Here is a 16,128-nt window from a genome sequence, read left to right as displayed (position 1 = left end):
TGTGGTCTGGCAGGGCCATCGGCTTTTGCAGCCTTCGTTGTCAGTGCTTTTTGGTTCCCCTTTGGGGCTAGTAAATTCCTCAGAGAAAGGTCTTCTAATCTCCTGCCTGCAGGTTGAGGCTTGGCTGCCAACATCCTGGAAGCCAAGGCAGGGAGAGGGGCTGGACAGTGTTCAAGATGTAAACATTCACTTAATCATCCACTGTCAGTGCACTTCCCCGCCCCCATCTCTTCCTGCTGTTTCCTAGTCCAGGGACTTTTTGTTTTACCTTCTCCCGAGGAGGGGAAACTAATTTTCTGCCAAGGGTCGGGGCAGTTGCTTGGCTGGGTGAGGATGTTGGAGCAGTGGGCCTTGCTGCTTCTGAAGCAGACTTGAAGGTGGTTCTGTGTTTAGCCCCACCTTCAGCCGCACTTCCAGAGTTACTCGATATCTCCAATTCCTGAGCCGCATGGGGGATTTTGCAGAATAAATTAGATTGTTCTGGGCTTTTTCCCACGGCTGGTTTAGGATTCTGCTTTTTAGGGTGCAGGGGGACAAAGCAGCTGCCCATCTGCTTCCCACCTCCTGAAAGTTTGTTGCTCTTGCCTCGTGGGTGCTCTTTTGTTTTACCTTTTTTCAGGTAGATTTGTGACTTAAAATACTTTTACTGGCATTATAATGGGGTTCTGAGAGGACCTAAAGGAAATGTGTGTTCAATACATCCCTCTTTGGTGGGAAGTCTAAATCACATCTTAAATAGTAATCACCACCACCACTGGTGATATTTATTGGGACTTCCTGTGTGGAAGTTCTGTGATAAAACTTTACATGCATTGTCTTATTTTACTTAATCTGTCTGCTGTTTTCATGAGATTAGGAATGGTTGTTTTTGGTGTTTCATAGATGAGGAAATCAAGTTATCCTCTCTAAAGAGGATAACTTGCTTGTAGTCACAGAGCTAAAAATCAGCTGGGCTGGTGTGTTTCAGCTAAAGGCCTTTCTTCCTCACAAACCATCCCTTCCACAGGAGAAAAAAACACTCTCCTGCCCTGGCCCGTGTGGCTCAGGTGGTTGGAGCCTCGTCCCGTAAACCAGTCAAACTAGGAATCAGTTACAGGTTCGATTCCTAGTCAGGGCACATGCCTAGGTTGTGGGTTCATTCCCGAGTACTTTCGAGAAGCAACCACCAATCAATGTTTCTCACCTTGATATTTCTCTAACCCTCTCTCCTCCTCCCCCTCTAAAGTCAGTAGGTGTGTCCTCGGGTGAAGATTAAAAAGAAAAAAAATTCTCTCTCTCCTTTGTCAGTAAATATTACCCTCCACTTCCATGTGCCATTCATTGTGTACTAATCCTTATTACTTCCCATCTCCTCATTCACCCTCTTTACCTCACATCTGTCCTTGCATCTTGGTCTTAGCGCCACCCCTGGGCTAAGTGGGCCCAGCTGCTGGGTTTCTCGCCCGGACGATTGCTCTGGTCATCCTCGTCTCCCCACTGCTCGCCGAGCCTCCGCTCTTTCTGTTCTCCAGTCCATCCCCCATTTCAGGATGGAGGCACATCTCATTGCGGTCGTTCTACCAAAACGGGCCTCATTGGTTTTAGGAGGAAGGCGAAAATCCTAGATGTGGCTAATAAGGCTCTACCCACTGTGACCTGGCCTGTCTCACTGAAGCTAAAACATGTCCCCAGGCTCTCTGAGCTGCACCCCAGGCCCCACTCAAACTCTGGGCCTTCATACGTGCTGCTTTCTCTACATGGATGGACTCTTCCCCTCCACCCAGTTTCCCTTGCTTAATTAATCCTAATCATTCATCAGATTGCAGCGCAAACGTCAGTTCTTCAGAGAAGCCTTCCCTACGCCCAAGGTTAGGTTACGCCCTTCCTGCTAGTCTAATGCTCTCACGGACAGCACCTTGTAGCTTGCCCCTGCAGGACAGTTTTCATTTATACTCTTGATGGCCTGTCTGTCTTTTCCCACTTGACTGTGGCTGCTGTTACTGCAGGGGCATGTCAGTTTTAGTTAACGGATGTATCCACAGCACCTGTCAACAGTGTTTTGTACTTGGAATGTGTTCAATTCCTAGTTGGAGGAACAAATGGGCTATGAAGGAATAGTCTCTACAGAGGCATGACTTAGGGAAGGATTTGGCTCATCTTGGGAACTGATGTTGTTACATTGTGATAAAAGAGGGGGTATGTTTGATTAGGCAGACTTAACCTTCTAAGTGCTGATGCAGGCCCTGGTGGCTGAACAGACCCACTTGCAAGACTATTTCAGTGCATGACCACTTATCTTCAGATGGATGGTCATCGGTCCTCCTGAGGAGAGAGGAAGGAGGGAGGACCCCTGTCCATAGTGGCGAATGCAGTATTTGATGGTGGTGGGTGCTGTGAACACAGCACAGCTTTGGGCTCATCGTCTTCTCTTGTCTCTGTTTACACCGGGGCTGTTGAAAGTGTGAGGAAGGACAAAAACACTCCTGCAGTCATGCATGTTGAGTGCTGTCTTGATATTTGGACAGGATAATCAGACTTGATTTGATGTACTTATTTCACTCCTACCAAAAACGGAGCAGCAATCCCTGAATAGTAAGCTCAGAAAACCTATAATGAGAAAGTAGGAGACTCTCCCAGGAACTCTTCCAGGGACCGCTGTTCTCTGCAGTAGTTTTCTTTTGCCCTCGGTCACACCTTCACTCCGCCAAAGGTGACAGACCACCGTGGTCCTTTGGGAGCTTGGCTTTATTTTTCTCAGTGAGATAGTAATAACTCACTGCTATTTCATGAAATTTTCTTTCCAATCCTTGCAAAATGAGATAACAAAGATGTTCTCCAGAGATGGTAGTGTTTTTGGAGAACCTGCAGACCTTTACATTAACCTTAGGATTTTAGTTGGAGCGTACTTCCCATCGTCCTGGTTTGGCATAAAGAGGGGAAAGGAGAGAAATCCAGAGTTGGACAGGGAGCTAATGAGCTCCCCGCTCTGTTCACTGTTGCCTCTTCGTTGACTCTGTTGCTTGTAAGTTACCTGGACCTGTTCATTCCTCTGTGTTTCCAGTGGGGTGACCCAGTGCTGGTCCCGGCCCCTCCAGTCTGCTTGCCTCCAGGGAGCTCTCCACAGTGCAGGTGAGGGGGGCCGGTGTTTTGCCATCCCAGTGCATGGCTTTCGGGGTATTGATTTTTAAGCTGGTTATTAACAAACAGGAGACTCAGAAAGAACCTTGGGTCTTCCCCCCTTACCTGCCTAAAGGAATTCAGATAGAAAAACCTATGAAGGGAAAGGAACATCTCGTTAGCATCTTAATATAAACCAAATGTGGCAGGCAGGGAGAAATCTAGCAAAGCCTGTTTGTTGAGCTCCCTTCTGTGTCCCATTGTCTCTGGGTGGCCCAGCAGGAATTTGTTTACCTGGTTTGCTCTTTCTCAGCTACCTGTGATTTGCCTGCTTTTCCTTGGAACTCCCAAACCCCTGCCTCCCCTCTCCTTTGTCCCAAGTGGCATATAAGCCTCAACTGTCCAGTGTGTCTTTGGGTCTCTGATGACAGTCCAAGTGTGCATCTGGAATACATTTTGGACATTGTTTTTGTTCATCTTTCTCATGTTAATTGGATTTTTAGCACAGATAGGAATATTTAGAACGTGGGAGGAAAGTTGTTTTTTGTGCTCCCGCACAGCCTCTCTGGTTTTCCTGAAATGTGACTGTTATGCCCCCTACACTTAAATGCCCACAGTGGCTTTCCCTGGTCTTAAAGATAAAGTTGAAACGTTAAGCTGGCCTGTCAGACCTTCTGTGTCTTCTGTTTACCTCTGCAGACTCACCTCTCTGCTGCCTGCCTTGTGTTTTATTTCTAGCCTTACTGAACTTGTTCTCGTTCCCTGAGGTCAGTGGCACCTTTGCACTTTTTCCCCTCTGCTAAGAGCACTACCCTCCTAGCTGAGCCCCAGTGTTATGGTCTGTACTTAAAGTACTTTTCTTTGAAGAGCATTGCTGGAACTCTCTAGACTGGGTACGATTGTTACCGTTGGTATTTAACTAACTAGATATTGATAAGGGAAAAAGGGAAAGGGGACTAGATGTTGAGCTTACGACCATGGGAAGCAGGAGCCTGTGAACTTCACCAGGAAGCTAGAGCTTTTCATACTCCCGGGAGTCTCGGCATTGCTCTGCCAGGCGGATTAACAATCCTCCTATGCCTCTCTCTCTCCAGTACTGGGTTGTTGCGGGGAATGGGGGGAGATGCTTGAGCAAAGAGGCCTGTCTGTCTAGCCTGGGGAGAGAAGGGATTGGTTGGGAGGTAAACCCATCCCAAGTCCACAAAAACCTGAGAAGATGATTGGTTCTTTTGAAAAAGCACTTGGTCTGTCCCAGGCCCAAGCTAATATATTACCAAGGATAAAAAGCAAGGGTGCCCCCACCCCATGCCCGCAGCACCCTGTAATGCACTCACCATTCCTTCGCTCACTGTCTCGCCCAGGAACAGCGACCATGTGGGCCTGGCAGCACCGGGGCTCACAGCAGGTGGCGTGGGCTCCGACAGGACTGAGCTCTCTCTCTTGCCCACCTGGTGGTGTGCTTGCCCATGAGCTTGCGCATTCTCTCTCCATAGCCTTGTGGCCTTAGCGGCCACTTGGCCAGCAGTTTTATGGACTCCGCCACTGGAGCTTCTGGGAACAAGCTAAGTAAGCTACCTGGATGGGGACTGAGATCACTTAGCAGCTGCCTTTGGGCTCCAGATGACTAAGCATTAATATGAAGCAGCTCTGGACACTGGCTTTTGTCTTGGTCTTGCTGAGGACACAGTTGGACTTTTCCATGGTGGGACAGAGGGAGATGGGACATTGGGAACCTGGGGGGAGCTTCTATTTCCACAGGAATAAACCATCTTGTCACCCCACGGTCTCCCATGCATGGGTCCTTGGAATGCTTTCCTTGTGATACTGTGGAAGAGCCTAATCTCCACCGACAACAAGATGTCCCTGCTGCGTGTCCCCATAGCCTACTGTACTCCTCCTGTTGGAACCTAACACATGTAAATGTGCGCTTAATTAGTTGTCTTTCTCACTAGTTGGTAAGCCTTCTGAAGTAGGAACTATGGCAAACCTGTTTACCACTGTTTACCATTCCTAGCTTGCTGTTTGGCACACAAGAAAGTGCTCGGTGAAAATCTGATGAATTAATAGGTTAGTGAAACCAAGAGAAGATTTGATAAAAAGATGATTGCACTATAACCTTGAGGTTGATAAAGACAGAGGGAACGTAGTAAACCTTGTTCTTAGAACTGTATTCCGTATTTGTTGGAAGGGAAGGATATGCGTAATAGTGTTGACGTGACATGACAGTGATCACAAGTTTCGTGCCTGTGTGCCGGTGAGGGCTTGGGAACTCAGCCTGCCCAGCCAACTGAAGTTCAGTTAGTCACTTTAAAGCTTTGTATTTCAAATGTTCAAAGTTTTTTCTGCATCTTGGGGGGGCTAAGAGTCAACAGCTCTTAAGTTGTTAAATCAGAAAAGATTTAAAGATTTACATAAATGAAATTTTTAAAAATTGCATTGAAACTTTTTTGGGAAGCAGATCCCTGAACATTTTCAAGGAGCACAAGGTTGTAAGTGAGAAACCACACTTCACAGTCCCCATTGCCATTGCAGGAGCAGCTGTCCTCTGTTCGCCCGCCACATGTGCTCCCATTGTGCATTGCTCATTGGGCCACAGGGCTCTTCGGAGCATAACCGTCCTTACGGTTTAGGAAAGAAGACTCTACTATGGTAGTTTAGATAAGACACTACCGTGCTGTCAATGTAGTCTTTATTTCTTGTTTCCTCCTAATCTAGAGAGTTACAGTTGTAAGAGCCCTGCTAATTAGTTAGCTCTGTGCCTCTTGATGAGGCCGGAAAGAAATCAGAGAAAGACAAATACCTTATGATGTCTCTTATGTGTGGAATTGAAAAAATAAATAAACCAAGCTCACAGATAAAGAGAGCAATTTGGTTGCTGGAAGTGGGGGTGGGAACAGATAGAGGATGAATAAACTATTTTTGTTTTGTATTTTTGTTTTAAATAAATTCAGTTTTTAAAAAGCATTTTAGAAGAAATTATTTCTCCATGTCTAGGTTTTGAGGTTTGTTTTCTAGGAGTTACTTGGAAGCTTGTTTAAGTTGAATGTTACGTCTGTAGAGTTTTACACGCATACCAACATCACCACCCTAAACATCTAAAGAATATATAATGTTGAGATGGAAAACCCTTAGTAACTGTTTTCTCAGCTTGCTTAATTTTGTTTTCTTTCTTCTGAGTCCATCTGGAAGCTTTCTTGGCCTGGAGGCAGACTGGAATAGTAGGTATGAATTTCAAGGTTACAGCTAAGCTTACTTGTCAACGGAAGGCAGTCAGCAGGCCAACCACAGTCTTAATCTTATTTCATGCATCCTTGCCCCGAGGCAGAACTTTTCATTCATAATTTAGAGGAATTTAATAGAGATTAAAACTGCAGGTATCTTAGAAATTTGAAAAGATGTCAGGGGATGAATAAAAACATCTGTTTTTGTGGAAATGAGTTGTGGTATTGGCCTGTTTTTGGCTGTTGGCTGTAAAGCTTTTCCAGGGCTTCACAGAATTGAGTGCTACCTAGGGTTCTTGTCGGCTGAGACAGTTGGTAGTCAGCTTTGCCTCTGTACAGATGTTACACACAAATTTTGGTGAGACTGTGAAAAGTAGACACACAAATAAACTGATACCTAGAGCAATGATATAAGTAAATAGGACAATGGTTGGGGGGGCGTACTTTTGCTCCCTTCAAGGGACATTAGTCAATGCCTGGACACCTTTTCATTGTAACAATTGTGGTTCGTAAAGACAGGGATGCTGCTAAACCTTTAACGTACAAAAATGTCAATAGGGATGCTATGGAGAATCCCTGATTTGATCGATTGATAGATAATACATATAAGACATGCGTGTATATATAAATCTTAGTTTGGTGGAATTTTTCTCAGAATGAAAATATTTAAGGAAACAACTTATTTCAGTTCCTAGGTCTGTCAGCATATATTCAATATGGTGGTTTTAGCCATGTCATACACATAAACCCTATTAAAGCCACAGGAGCCATGGCCAGGAAGCTCGCTCACCTCTTCCTCCGAGCTGTTCCTTGGGAAGCAGAGCTGTGCTAATTAGAGGCGTGCTTCAGACGGAGACTTGGGACACCGCCCACTGAAAGAGCCTCGGGATAATCGAGCATCCTTGATGCAGTCTCTTCTCTGTGACATTTTTCCCGTGCCCCTCTTGAGAGTGAAGTACTCCTAACCTTGTACGAAAGGTTCGTCTTTAATCTCTGCCCTCTCTAGCAACCATAGTCACCCTGAATATTCATATGAACTGAAAAGTGGGAAGACAGAAGGAGTAAGAGGTGGCATGGGTGTGGATTTGTGCCTAATAACAACTTTTGGTTATCTTTTGTTTCTATGACTGAATATTTCCCTGAAGTTTTGGAATACTTCTTATATTCTATTTTAGGCCTATTTCTAATGAAGTTAAGTAATCTTTTTAATACTTGGTTACAGGTATGAAAATAAAATGAGCTTTATTTGAATGATAATGTAAGAATTAACAACATGGTCTAGTGATGTGACTACAAGTTAATATAAGTTGAAGATTTTAAAATCGTTTTGAGGCAGACTTTTAGTCAAGATGGTAGCGTAGGCAGATATGACTCACGTCTTCACACAACCACATTAACAACTAAAATATAGAACAGCCATCACTCAGAACTGTCAGAAATCAAGTTGAATAGAAGTCTGACACCTACGGAATTAAAGAAACCACATCCATCCAGACTGGTACGAGAGGCACAGATGTGGAATGGGCTGGTCCCACACCCACGTGTGGTGGATAAAAATTCGGGAGGGATATCTTGGGAGCAAGGAATCCCAGCCCCACACCAGGACCCACGGCCCAGGGTTCCAGTGCCAGGAAGATAAGTCCCTACAACTTCTGGCTGCAAAAAATAGTGGGATTGAGTTGGTGGAAGAAACTGCTGAAGCCCCAAGTAGTTCCTCTTAAAGAATCCACACACTGAATCACCTACTCAGACTCACTTCCTCTCAGCTTCAGCACTGGGGTTGCAGCTTGAAAGGCACCAGTGGCATACTAGAAGAAACTGAAGTATCTGGTATCAAAGGGAGCAGAGGCCATTGTCCCTTTTCTAAACCCTCCCCCCACAGAGCCAGCAAGCTGGTGCCATATCTGAGACTCCCATCAACCTGGCTAACACTGTTTGACCCACCATGGAGGTCCCCAGAGACTTCGACCCCCTCCCTCACTTATGGGCCTGCCCAAGCTGCTTTTCCATATGAATGGCTGATCTTGGCTCATGCTTCATAACTTCCTAAATCCTTTCAAACAAGCAGCACCATGGCTACAGACCATGTCATAGCATCACCATTGTGCCCTGGCACAGCTGATCCTCCACAAATTATGGAGGTTGATGGTTCGAGGTCACAGCCAATCCTTGCCGCTGACTGGCCTGGGAAAATCCCTCCCATTGATCTGCCAACAGCAATGAAGGCTCAACTACAAGAGGAGGATGTATTCAGCCCACACTAAGGTCACACCTTGAGTACCCTACTTGGGTGATAGGGGAGGCTGTGCCACTGGACCCTATAGGACACCTACTACAATAGATCACACTACCATGACACAGAGTCAAAGCAGTTCTACTGAATACATAAAAACATACACAGGGAGGTTGTCAAAATGAAGAGACAAAGAAACATGGCCCAAATGAAAGAACAGATCAAAACTCCAGAAAAAGAGCTAAATGAAATGGAGCTAAGCAATCTATCAGATGCAGAGTTCAAAACACTCGTTATAAGGATGCTCAGGGAACTTAGTGAGGACCTCAACAGTATAAAAAAGACCCAATCAGAAACAAAGGATACACTAATTGAAATAAAAACAATTTACAGGGAAACAACAGTAGATTGGATGAAGCTGAGAATAAAATCAATGATTTGGAACACAAGGAAGCAAAAAACAACCATGCAGAACAACAAGAAGAAAAAAGTTTAAAAAGCTCCTGAGGATAGTGGAAGCAGCCCCTCATCCAACTTCAAGAGGTCCAAATTTGAGTCATAGGGGTGTTAGAAGGAGAAGAGAAAGTAAGAAATTAGAAGTCTATTTGAAAAAGTAATGAAAGAAAACTTCCCTAATTTGGTGAAGGAACTAGACATGCAAGTCCAGGAAGCACAGAGAATGTTAAAGAAGATGGACCCAAAGAGGTCCACTCCAAGACATCATAATTAAACTGCCAAAGGTTAAAGATAAAGAGAGAATCTTAAAAGCAGCAAGAGAAGTTAGTTACCTATAGGGGAGTTGCCATAAGACTGTCAGCTGATTTCTCAAAATAAACTTTGGGGGCTGACAAGGGATTGACAAGAAATAGTCAAAGTGAAGAAAATCAGGGACCTTACCCAGGTCAGGTCATTGCTTACCCAGCAAATTTATCATTTAGAATCAAAGGGCAGATAAAGAGTTTCCTAGACCAAAAAAGACTAAAGGACTTCATTGTCACCAAACCATTATTACATGAAATGTTAAAGGGACTTATTTAAGAAAAAGAAGATCAAAACTATGAACAATAAAGTGGCAAAAGATACAAATCTATCAACAATTGGATCTAAAAAACAAACTAAGCAAACAAGAACAGAGATGGAATCATGGATACAGAGAGCATTTTGATGGTTCCCAGATGGGAGGGGTGAGGGGGAATGGGTGAAGAGATGAGGGATTAAGCAGTACCAATAGGTAGTTACAGAATAGTCACGGGGATGTAAAGTCCAGTATAGGAGATGGAGTAGTCAGCTTACATGCATGACCTATGGACATGAACAATGGCGGGGGATTGTCTGAGGGGATGGGGGGTACTGGGGCAAAGGAGGAAAGTCAGGACAACTGTAATAGCATAATCAATAAAATATAATTAATTTTAAAAATTGTTTTGAAAACAAGCTTTTTAAGCTCAGATGTGTTACTGTCTTCCTAATTTGTGATGTTGTATAGGAGCAAGGTAACTTCTATCAAAAAGGGTGGTAATGAACTTCTGCTTCATAGTTGTACCCTTTAAGATAGATTTGACTTTATATAACCCAAAACAAACTCAAAATACCCATTGTCAACAGAACTCAAATGACTTAAACAAGCAAGAAGTGTATTACCCTCAAACGAAAGCAGCCCGTAAGTAGGCAGTACAGGGCTGGCATAACTGTTCCACAAACATGCATGCTGAGCCTCCCTCCTTGATATTCTGCCAGCCTTGGTGTGAGGTCTTTTCATCAAAGATGGATGCTTGAGCTGACACTCATTGATAAACTCTGACCTGGCCATTTGGCTGCCAACACAGATACAGACCTGACTCGGTGACATTCCTAGCCTGGGCATATAAATTATGTAGTAAAGGCAAAGTAGCTACTACCGTCCTGAGGTAGGCACCTCACAGGTGCAGCACACCACCTCTATCCAGCCCAGGTATTACCTGCCAAGTAGTAATATTCACTCAGCTTGCCCGGTGTGGGTCAGATGCAGTTCAGTACCAGGTAATTTGATGAGAAGCCCTAAGCCCACTTTTCCTGCCCAGAACCACATCCCTCAGAGCATGGCCTCTGCTGGGTCAGGTTTCCTGTTTTGCTATAAAACTTGTCCACTTAGTGTTTGGTCTTTGATCTTTTAGTGTTTTTCTCTTAAAGTCGTTACGTACACTTGCCAGCCAGCAAGAAGGGTGGGGGAGGGAAGAAGATCACCCTCTCTTTTAAGGACACGGCCCAGAAGTCACACAACACTTGCACTTACATCGCATTCGCTAGAATTTAGTCACATGGTCATTAGTTTCAAGGGAAATAGTGTTTTGGATGGGAGATAAAGGCCTCAGCAAAAAGAATTTGACTTCTTGTTACTAAAGAATGAGAGACACCTAGCAGACTTTGAAACAGGATTCAAAATGTCAACTTGTGAACGTATTAAAAATGACTATCTCACCTCATCAAGGCTCTCAGATGATAAAAACAAGGTGGTATTATTCTATGGCAATTAATTACTGGTTAGATGCTGTTTTTCCTTTCTCTTTTTTAGTATCTGTGGTTTTATTCTTCCCACGCCCTCATTTCCAAAAGCAAAAGTAATCAGTTTATCTTTTCTTCTCCTAGGACTTTCCATGACATTTCTGAAGATGTGAAATCTTCGGTAGACTGACACAGCTGCCGCTGCAGTGATTTCTCTAGGAGGTTCATCCTGGACTGTGAGTTCAGCTCAGCTATGGCCTTCTGTCCGTTCAGCTGTGCCTAGCACGCAGAGCCCAGGAGAAGGAGCAGAAGCCGCCTGGCCTTCCACACCGCAGGCACGGACAAGAGCGAACTGGCTGTGGGCTGCTTTGCCATTTTAAAGCACAGCGTTAGCGCTCCGAAATGTGGTTTGCACACCTCACCGTTGCTAAGATGGCTTGAAAAGTTTCCGTTTGTACACTGGTACCATGGCTTGAAATTTCCCCCCTTTGCTTGTCTATATTATGATTAGAATATGTATTTATAAAGTTATTTTTAAGAGCCCTTAAACTACCTGCTGTAACAGGGCATACAATGTAATTTTTCTCTTGTTTTAAGAAATCTGTTCATACACTTTTTGACGAGTCACTTTTCGATGAAAAGGGCTTTCACTTTTGAGTATGTAGTTACTTGAGCAGGAAAATGAGTCTTCCCACAGTGTACAGTCCTCTCTGAGGAAGGACTAATCTTAAGTGTTAGGGCGGAGTGGCTTATTTCAAGTTCAGTTAGTTTTATGTCGCAACCATGGGAGAGACAGACAGACTAAAGATTTTTATCCACTTCCTTTTTTCTCCATCCCCCATCACACCGTTGCCAAAATTCCAAAACTTGGCAGACCACATTGAAGTGAAATATGTATAAGCTGCTATTATTAATGGTAACAATATGATAGAATTCAAGTTGTGATTTTTTTCCTTTCAAAATGTCTTAAGTGAAAAATCTCAGGTGCAGCAGTACTTTGATTTGGTAATGTATCCGTTTCTTTATTTGGAATTCTGCCCCTTAGGTACTGATAGAGTAGGATTTGGTATTTATGTAGCATTTTTCCATCACTCAGCACAGTGCCTTGCACACAAGACTCTCTAGGTGACTTTTTAAGTATGTCAGTTATCACAATAACCAGCATAGTGCTTTACGTTTTGTAGAGTCTCTCTGAGTATAATTATTTCACAACAACATCACATAACCTTTCGTACAGCTTTATCTTGTTTTGTAACAGTTTCACACAGATGGGGAAGCCAAGGTTCAGAAAAGCGACCAACTCAAAGCCCTGAATTTAGTAAGATTTGAGCTCAACTCTCTGACTCCGTAAGCCCTCAAACTCTGCTATACTGTCGTGTTTCTCCTTAATCTCTTCAGTGTTTCCAGTGCAGTGAGATGGAATAGGTGTCCTTGGACTTGTCCTGCAGTTAACCACAGGGCCAGGACTAGGACCGAGCTCCCGGCCTTGGGCCCTTTCCGTTAAGTGAAAACAGTCCTTGGGCTCTTTCTCCGCCCCTGAGGGAATGTGGAGGAGAAATGGCTCTTTAGTGTCAGAGATCACGTTTTTTGCAAAACAAAAGTAGAAACTATTTTTTCTAAGACCCTTCTCACCAAGAAGCATTGTTAGTGATAATTAAGTTAAACTTATTCTGATGTTTCTTAAGAAAAACTCTGTCTAGAAGGGAGGCTACAATAAGGTCTTCGACTGTTCATACAGGAGAGTGCATGCAGGTCTCGTATTTTTACTATGAATCCTTCAGCAATTATAATTTGATATAACACCAGGTATTTCATTCGGCCACTGAATACCTCATTATTTTTTGCAGCCTGTTGTTTAATCATTCATTCAGCAAAACCTTTACTGGGAGTTTGCCAGACTCTAGGTTGCCTGCCAGATGCTGTGCAGGGTACTGTAGGGAATAACTCATGAGAAGGCCTTCTCTCACATCAAAGTGTAGCCAGATCATACATACTGCTAAAAAGAAAATTTTCTATTAAAGGAGTTAAAAAAGAAATCAGGTTTGTTTTTGTTAATTGCATAAAGGAAAGTTTATGGCTATAATCAGCACATATTTGTAAGAGGTAAGTATACACAATGAGTTAGGGTGCATATACAGATTATGTTCTTCCCAAGTGGTTTGAGCTGTACAAAGTGATGTTGCAAAAACTAAACCTGAGCTAATGTATGGCTGTAGCTTGTCATAATTATTTGTGTGAATATCAGGTATAGTGGGGAGAACTCTGTGCTCTGAGAGAATAGATTAGAGCTTCCCAAATGGGCAGTGATGTAATAACGTCACCCTGAACGTCAGGAACAGAGGTGGCCCACAGCGCTGCACTGTCCTGGTCAAGAAATGTGAAGTGGCCCAGCACTCCAGCAACTGGGAGGACTGGGAAGCTGGACAGCTAGCAGAGGGTTTCCTGGAACCCTCAGAAGCAGAAACATGCCCCCTCAGATGCGGAGAGGGGTTCTGCAGAATTTTAACAGGGCATGCTGACAAGTGGTATGAAAAGATAGGAATCTCAAGCTCAAGTCTCAAGGATGACCAACCCTCAGAGTCTCAGGCTTTGACCCAGAAAGGAGAAATTGCACCGATGAAGTAGAAGTAGCTTCAGTACAAACAGAGTACAGAACTCCTACCACAATGGCCTGCATTTTACTGCTGTATTCAAGATTAGTTCACATTGACTATTCAGTTGTGAACTGAGTGGAGGAGGAGATAAACGCTCTCCACACCAATGTGGCCCCCCCTCTCAGAGAGGGCAAGGCATGTGACATTCAGCATAAACTCTATGTCATATGAATCCTACTTCAGTTTCACAATTCTTACCACTCTCAGTGTTTCTGGAAGGGATCTCTGTCAGACTGCCTTAGATACCAGTCTTACTTATTTTTAAATTTGCAAGAATCCTACACTGTCTCCCATTAGAGGTGGTTAGCTGGCAGGGTGTTCCCTTGACTTCTGAGACTGGTGGAGGTTGACCCTGGACAGTGGAAGGATACCCAAGAATTGTTGTGGAGATGCTTTGTTTAAACAACGTCAGTAGCCCTTGAAAATAGCAGATGTTTATTCAGTTTAAAAAGGCTAGCTGCTCAAGGGCTTGCAGATAGGGCCCTCTGGCTAACCTTGGTGTTTTCAATGGGAACTCATCTGAACCCATCCTGACCGCTCAGGGCCTCCTAGTACTGCTAGTTCTCACTTTCATTGTGTTCAGTGCCTCAGGACGCGTCACTGCTGGGCAAGAAATGCTCGGAAGTTCAGGCCACGAGGGTTAGATTGGAGCAAAGTGATTTTAAGTGAGCTAGCCAGAGCTTTCACCCTCGGGTTTATAGCAAGTACCCCCCGCTCATACTCTGGTCCTGGTGTCTGGTCTCCTCTGAGCGTCTTCCAAGACCCACAGTAGAAATACTCTCTGACAGCAGACTTGCAAAGGCTAGTTCCAGCTAAGAACAGATACTTTTGTTTTTATTAATTACTCCCCTTTCCATGTTTGCCATCAAAATACATTCATTTTATTAACTGAGGACCTTACCAAAAAAAGTGCATACTGCCTGAAACCATAACTATTTTTGATAGACCTGATTTACAGTTCTCTTTTTTTTTTTTTAACTATTTGCTAGTGTCATAGACATTCTGTGCTAGAATGGGCCTGTATACTTCAGTGATTCTGTCATTTTCTAGAGAAGGAAACAAATCCATAGGTTCAGGTGGTTTTTGTAACACACACAAAGCCAGCTAGTAACAGAATTCACAGAATATACGTTCTTTTTTCTCTCACCCCATTGTTCTACTTCCCTTCCCTTTTCCTTGTAGTTGAGTGGCTTTTGGAAAAATGTGTTCCTTATAGCAGTAGTTCAAGGGTATGCTATTAGATGGTATAAGAAAATAAAAGTGTGTATGTGGGGAGGGACTCCATGGTTAATTAAAATTGAGGGATGCTTGGTTTGTGTTCTTTCTGTAGGACTTCTAAAGGGTTTGAATGTGCAATTATATAGTGTGAATTTATAACTGTTTCCTTAGACAGTTATAAAGGACTGTCTAAGGGACAAAGACTGTTTCCTTAGACTTGTTTGACCTTAAACTGCGCCCCCATCCTCCTTTCCTCAGAGCATCTCAACATACTGCTGGTCCCTTGGGAAACGTGGCTCTGCAGTAAATTTACAGCTCTTGTGGGAGATGACATCCATAATGGGAAGTCTGAATGGTAAATCTCTTTCCATGGTACCCTGTAATTGTAACGAACCTCAAAGTTCAGTGCGATACTAGAAAGCAGACTTACTTGCCCTTCAGAGCTATACCTAAAGTATAGTCTTTCCCCCTATGGTGTGTGAAATCAGTATTTGTGTTTAGTTTTGCAAGTTTTGCAAGGATCAATTAATGTGCAGGTACAGTGGTGATACATTGATACTGCGTTTTAATAACGCTTTTGTATGGTGCTTTTGGACTGCTTTTGTAACAGCCCTGTGAGACAGGCAGATGTTACGTATTATCAAATGAGGCACTGGCGGCTCAGAAGGGTTTCTGTGATTTTTCCCTTAAGTTTATACCACACAATAATGGAGCCAGAATTCAGTCAGGATTTCTGACTCCAAGTCCAGAATTATTCACACCTGGTTTCTCATTTCCCTTCTAGATTTATATTTTACAATGAAAGGTGTGGAAGCAATTCTTAAAATAGTACATTTTGGCTTATTATCAAATACCGTTTCTTTATTGTGGTGACTCAGAAAATGTAACTCCTTTTATAACTCTCCCAAAGAAAACTCTTCTTTTGTTCCTTGCACTGCCATTTGTGTAGGTGGCTGCCGTGTATTTCAAATACCATTTGATTTTTAAACCAAGATTGGACAATATGGTGTGATTGCTTAAGTAATTTTGGAAAATGTGTCATCTCTGCATTCTCAGGCGAAGTAGAGAGGGTTCGAAAGTAAAAAAGTATTCCATTACAACAACAGATCTTTATTCTCTCACAAATGCTGTTTCTTAGCTTTAACTTGCTTTGACAACCTACTGATGTAACTTCTTTGTAAATGTAAAATATTTATATTTTGAAATAAAATCAGTGTTGAATGAA

The 16,128-nt window shown here is 43.4% G+C and overlaps 1 protein-coding gene across 1 annotated transcript in view; it reads left to right on the top strand.

Annotated features, from left to right (window-relative positions):
- The window catches only part of TMEM245 (transmembrane protein 245), an 82,300-nt gene extending 66,172 nt beyond the window's left edge, over positions 1–16,128 (top strand). The window contains exon 17 of the mRNA XM_045840224.1: positions 11,176–16,128. Coding sequence (XP_045696180.1) covers positions 11,176–11,221 — 46 coding nt within the window. The 3' untranslated portion in view covers positions 11,222–16,128. The remainder of the gene's footprint in view (positions 1–11,175) is intronic.

This window comes from Phyllostomus hastatus, unplaced genomic scaffold (assembly GCF_019186645.2).
Source record: "Phyllostomus hastatus isolate PE091 unplaced genomic scaffold, TTU_PhHast_1.1 phas_contig_34, whole genome shotgun sequence".
In the NCBI taxonomy this organism is placed as follows: Eukaryota; Metazoa; Chordata; class Mammalia; order Chiroptera; family Phyllostomidae; genus Phyllostomus; species Phyllostomus hastatus.
This window is presented reverse-complemented; position numbering and strand designations above follow the sequence as displayed.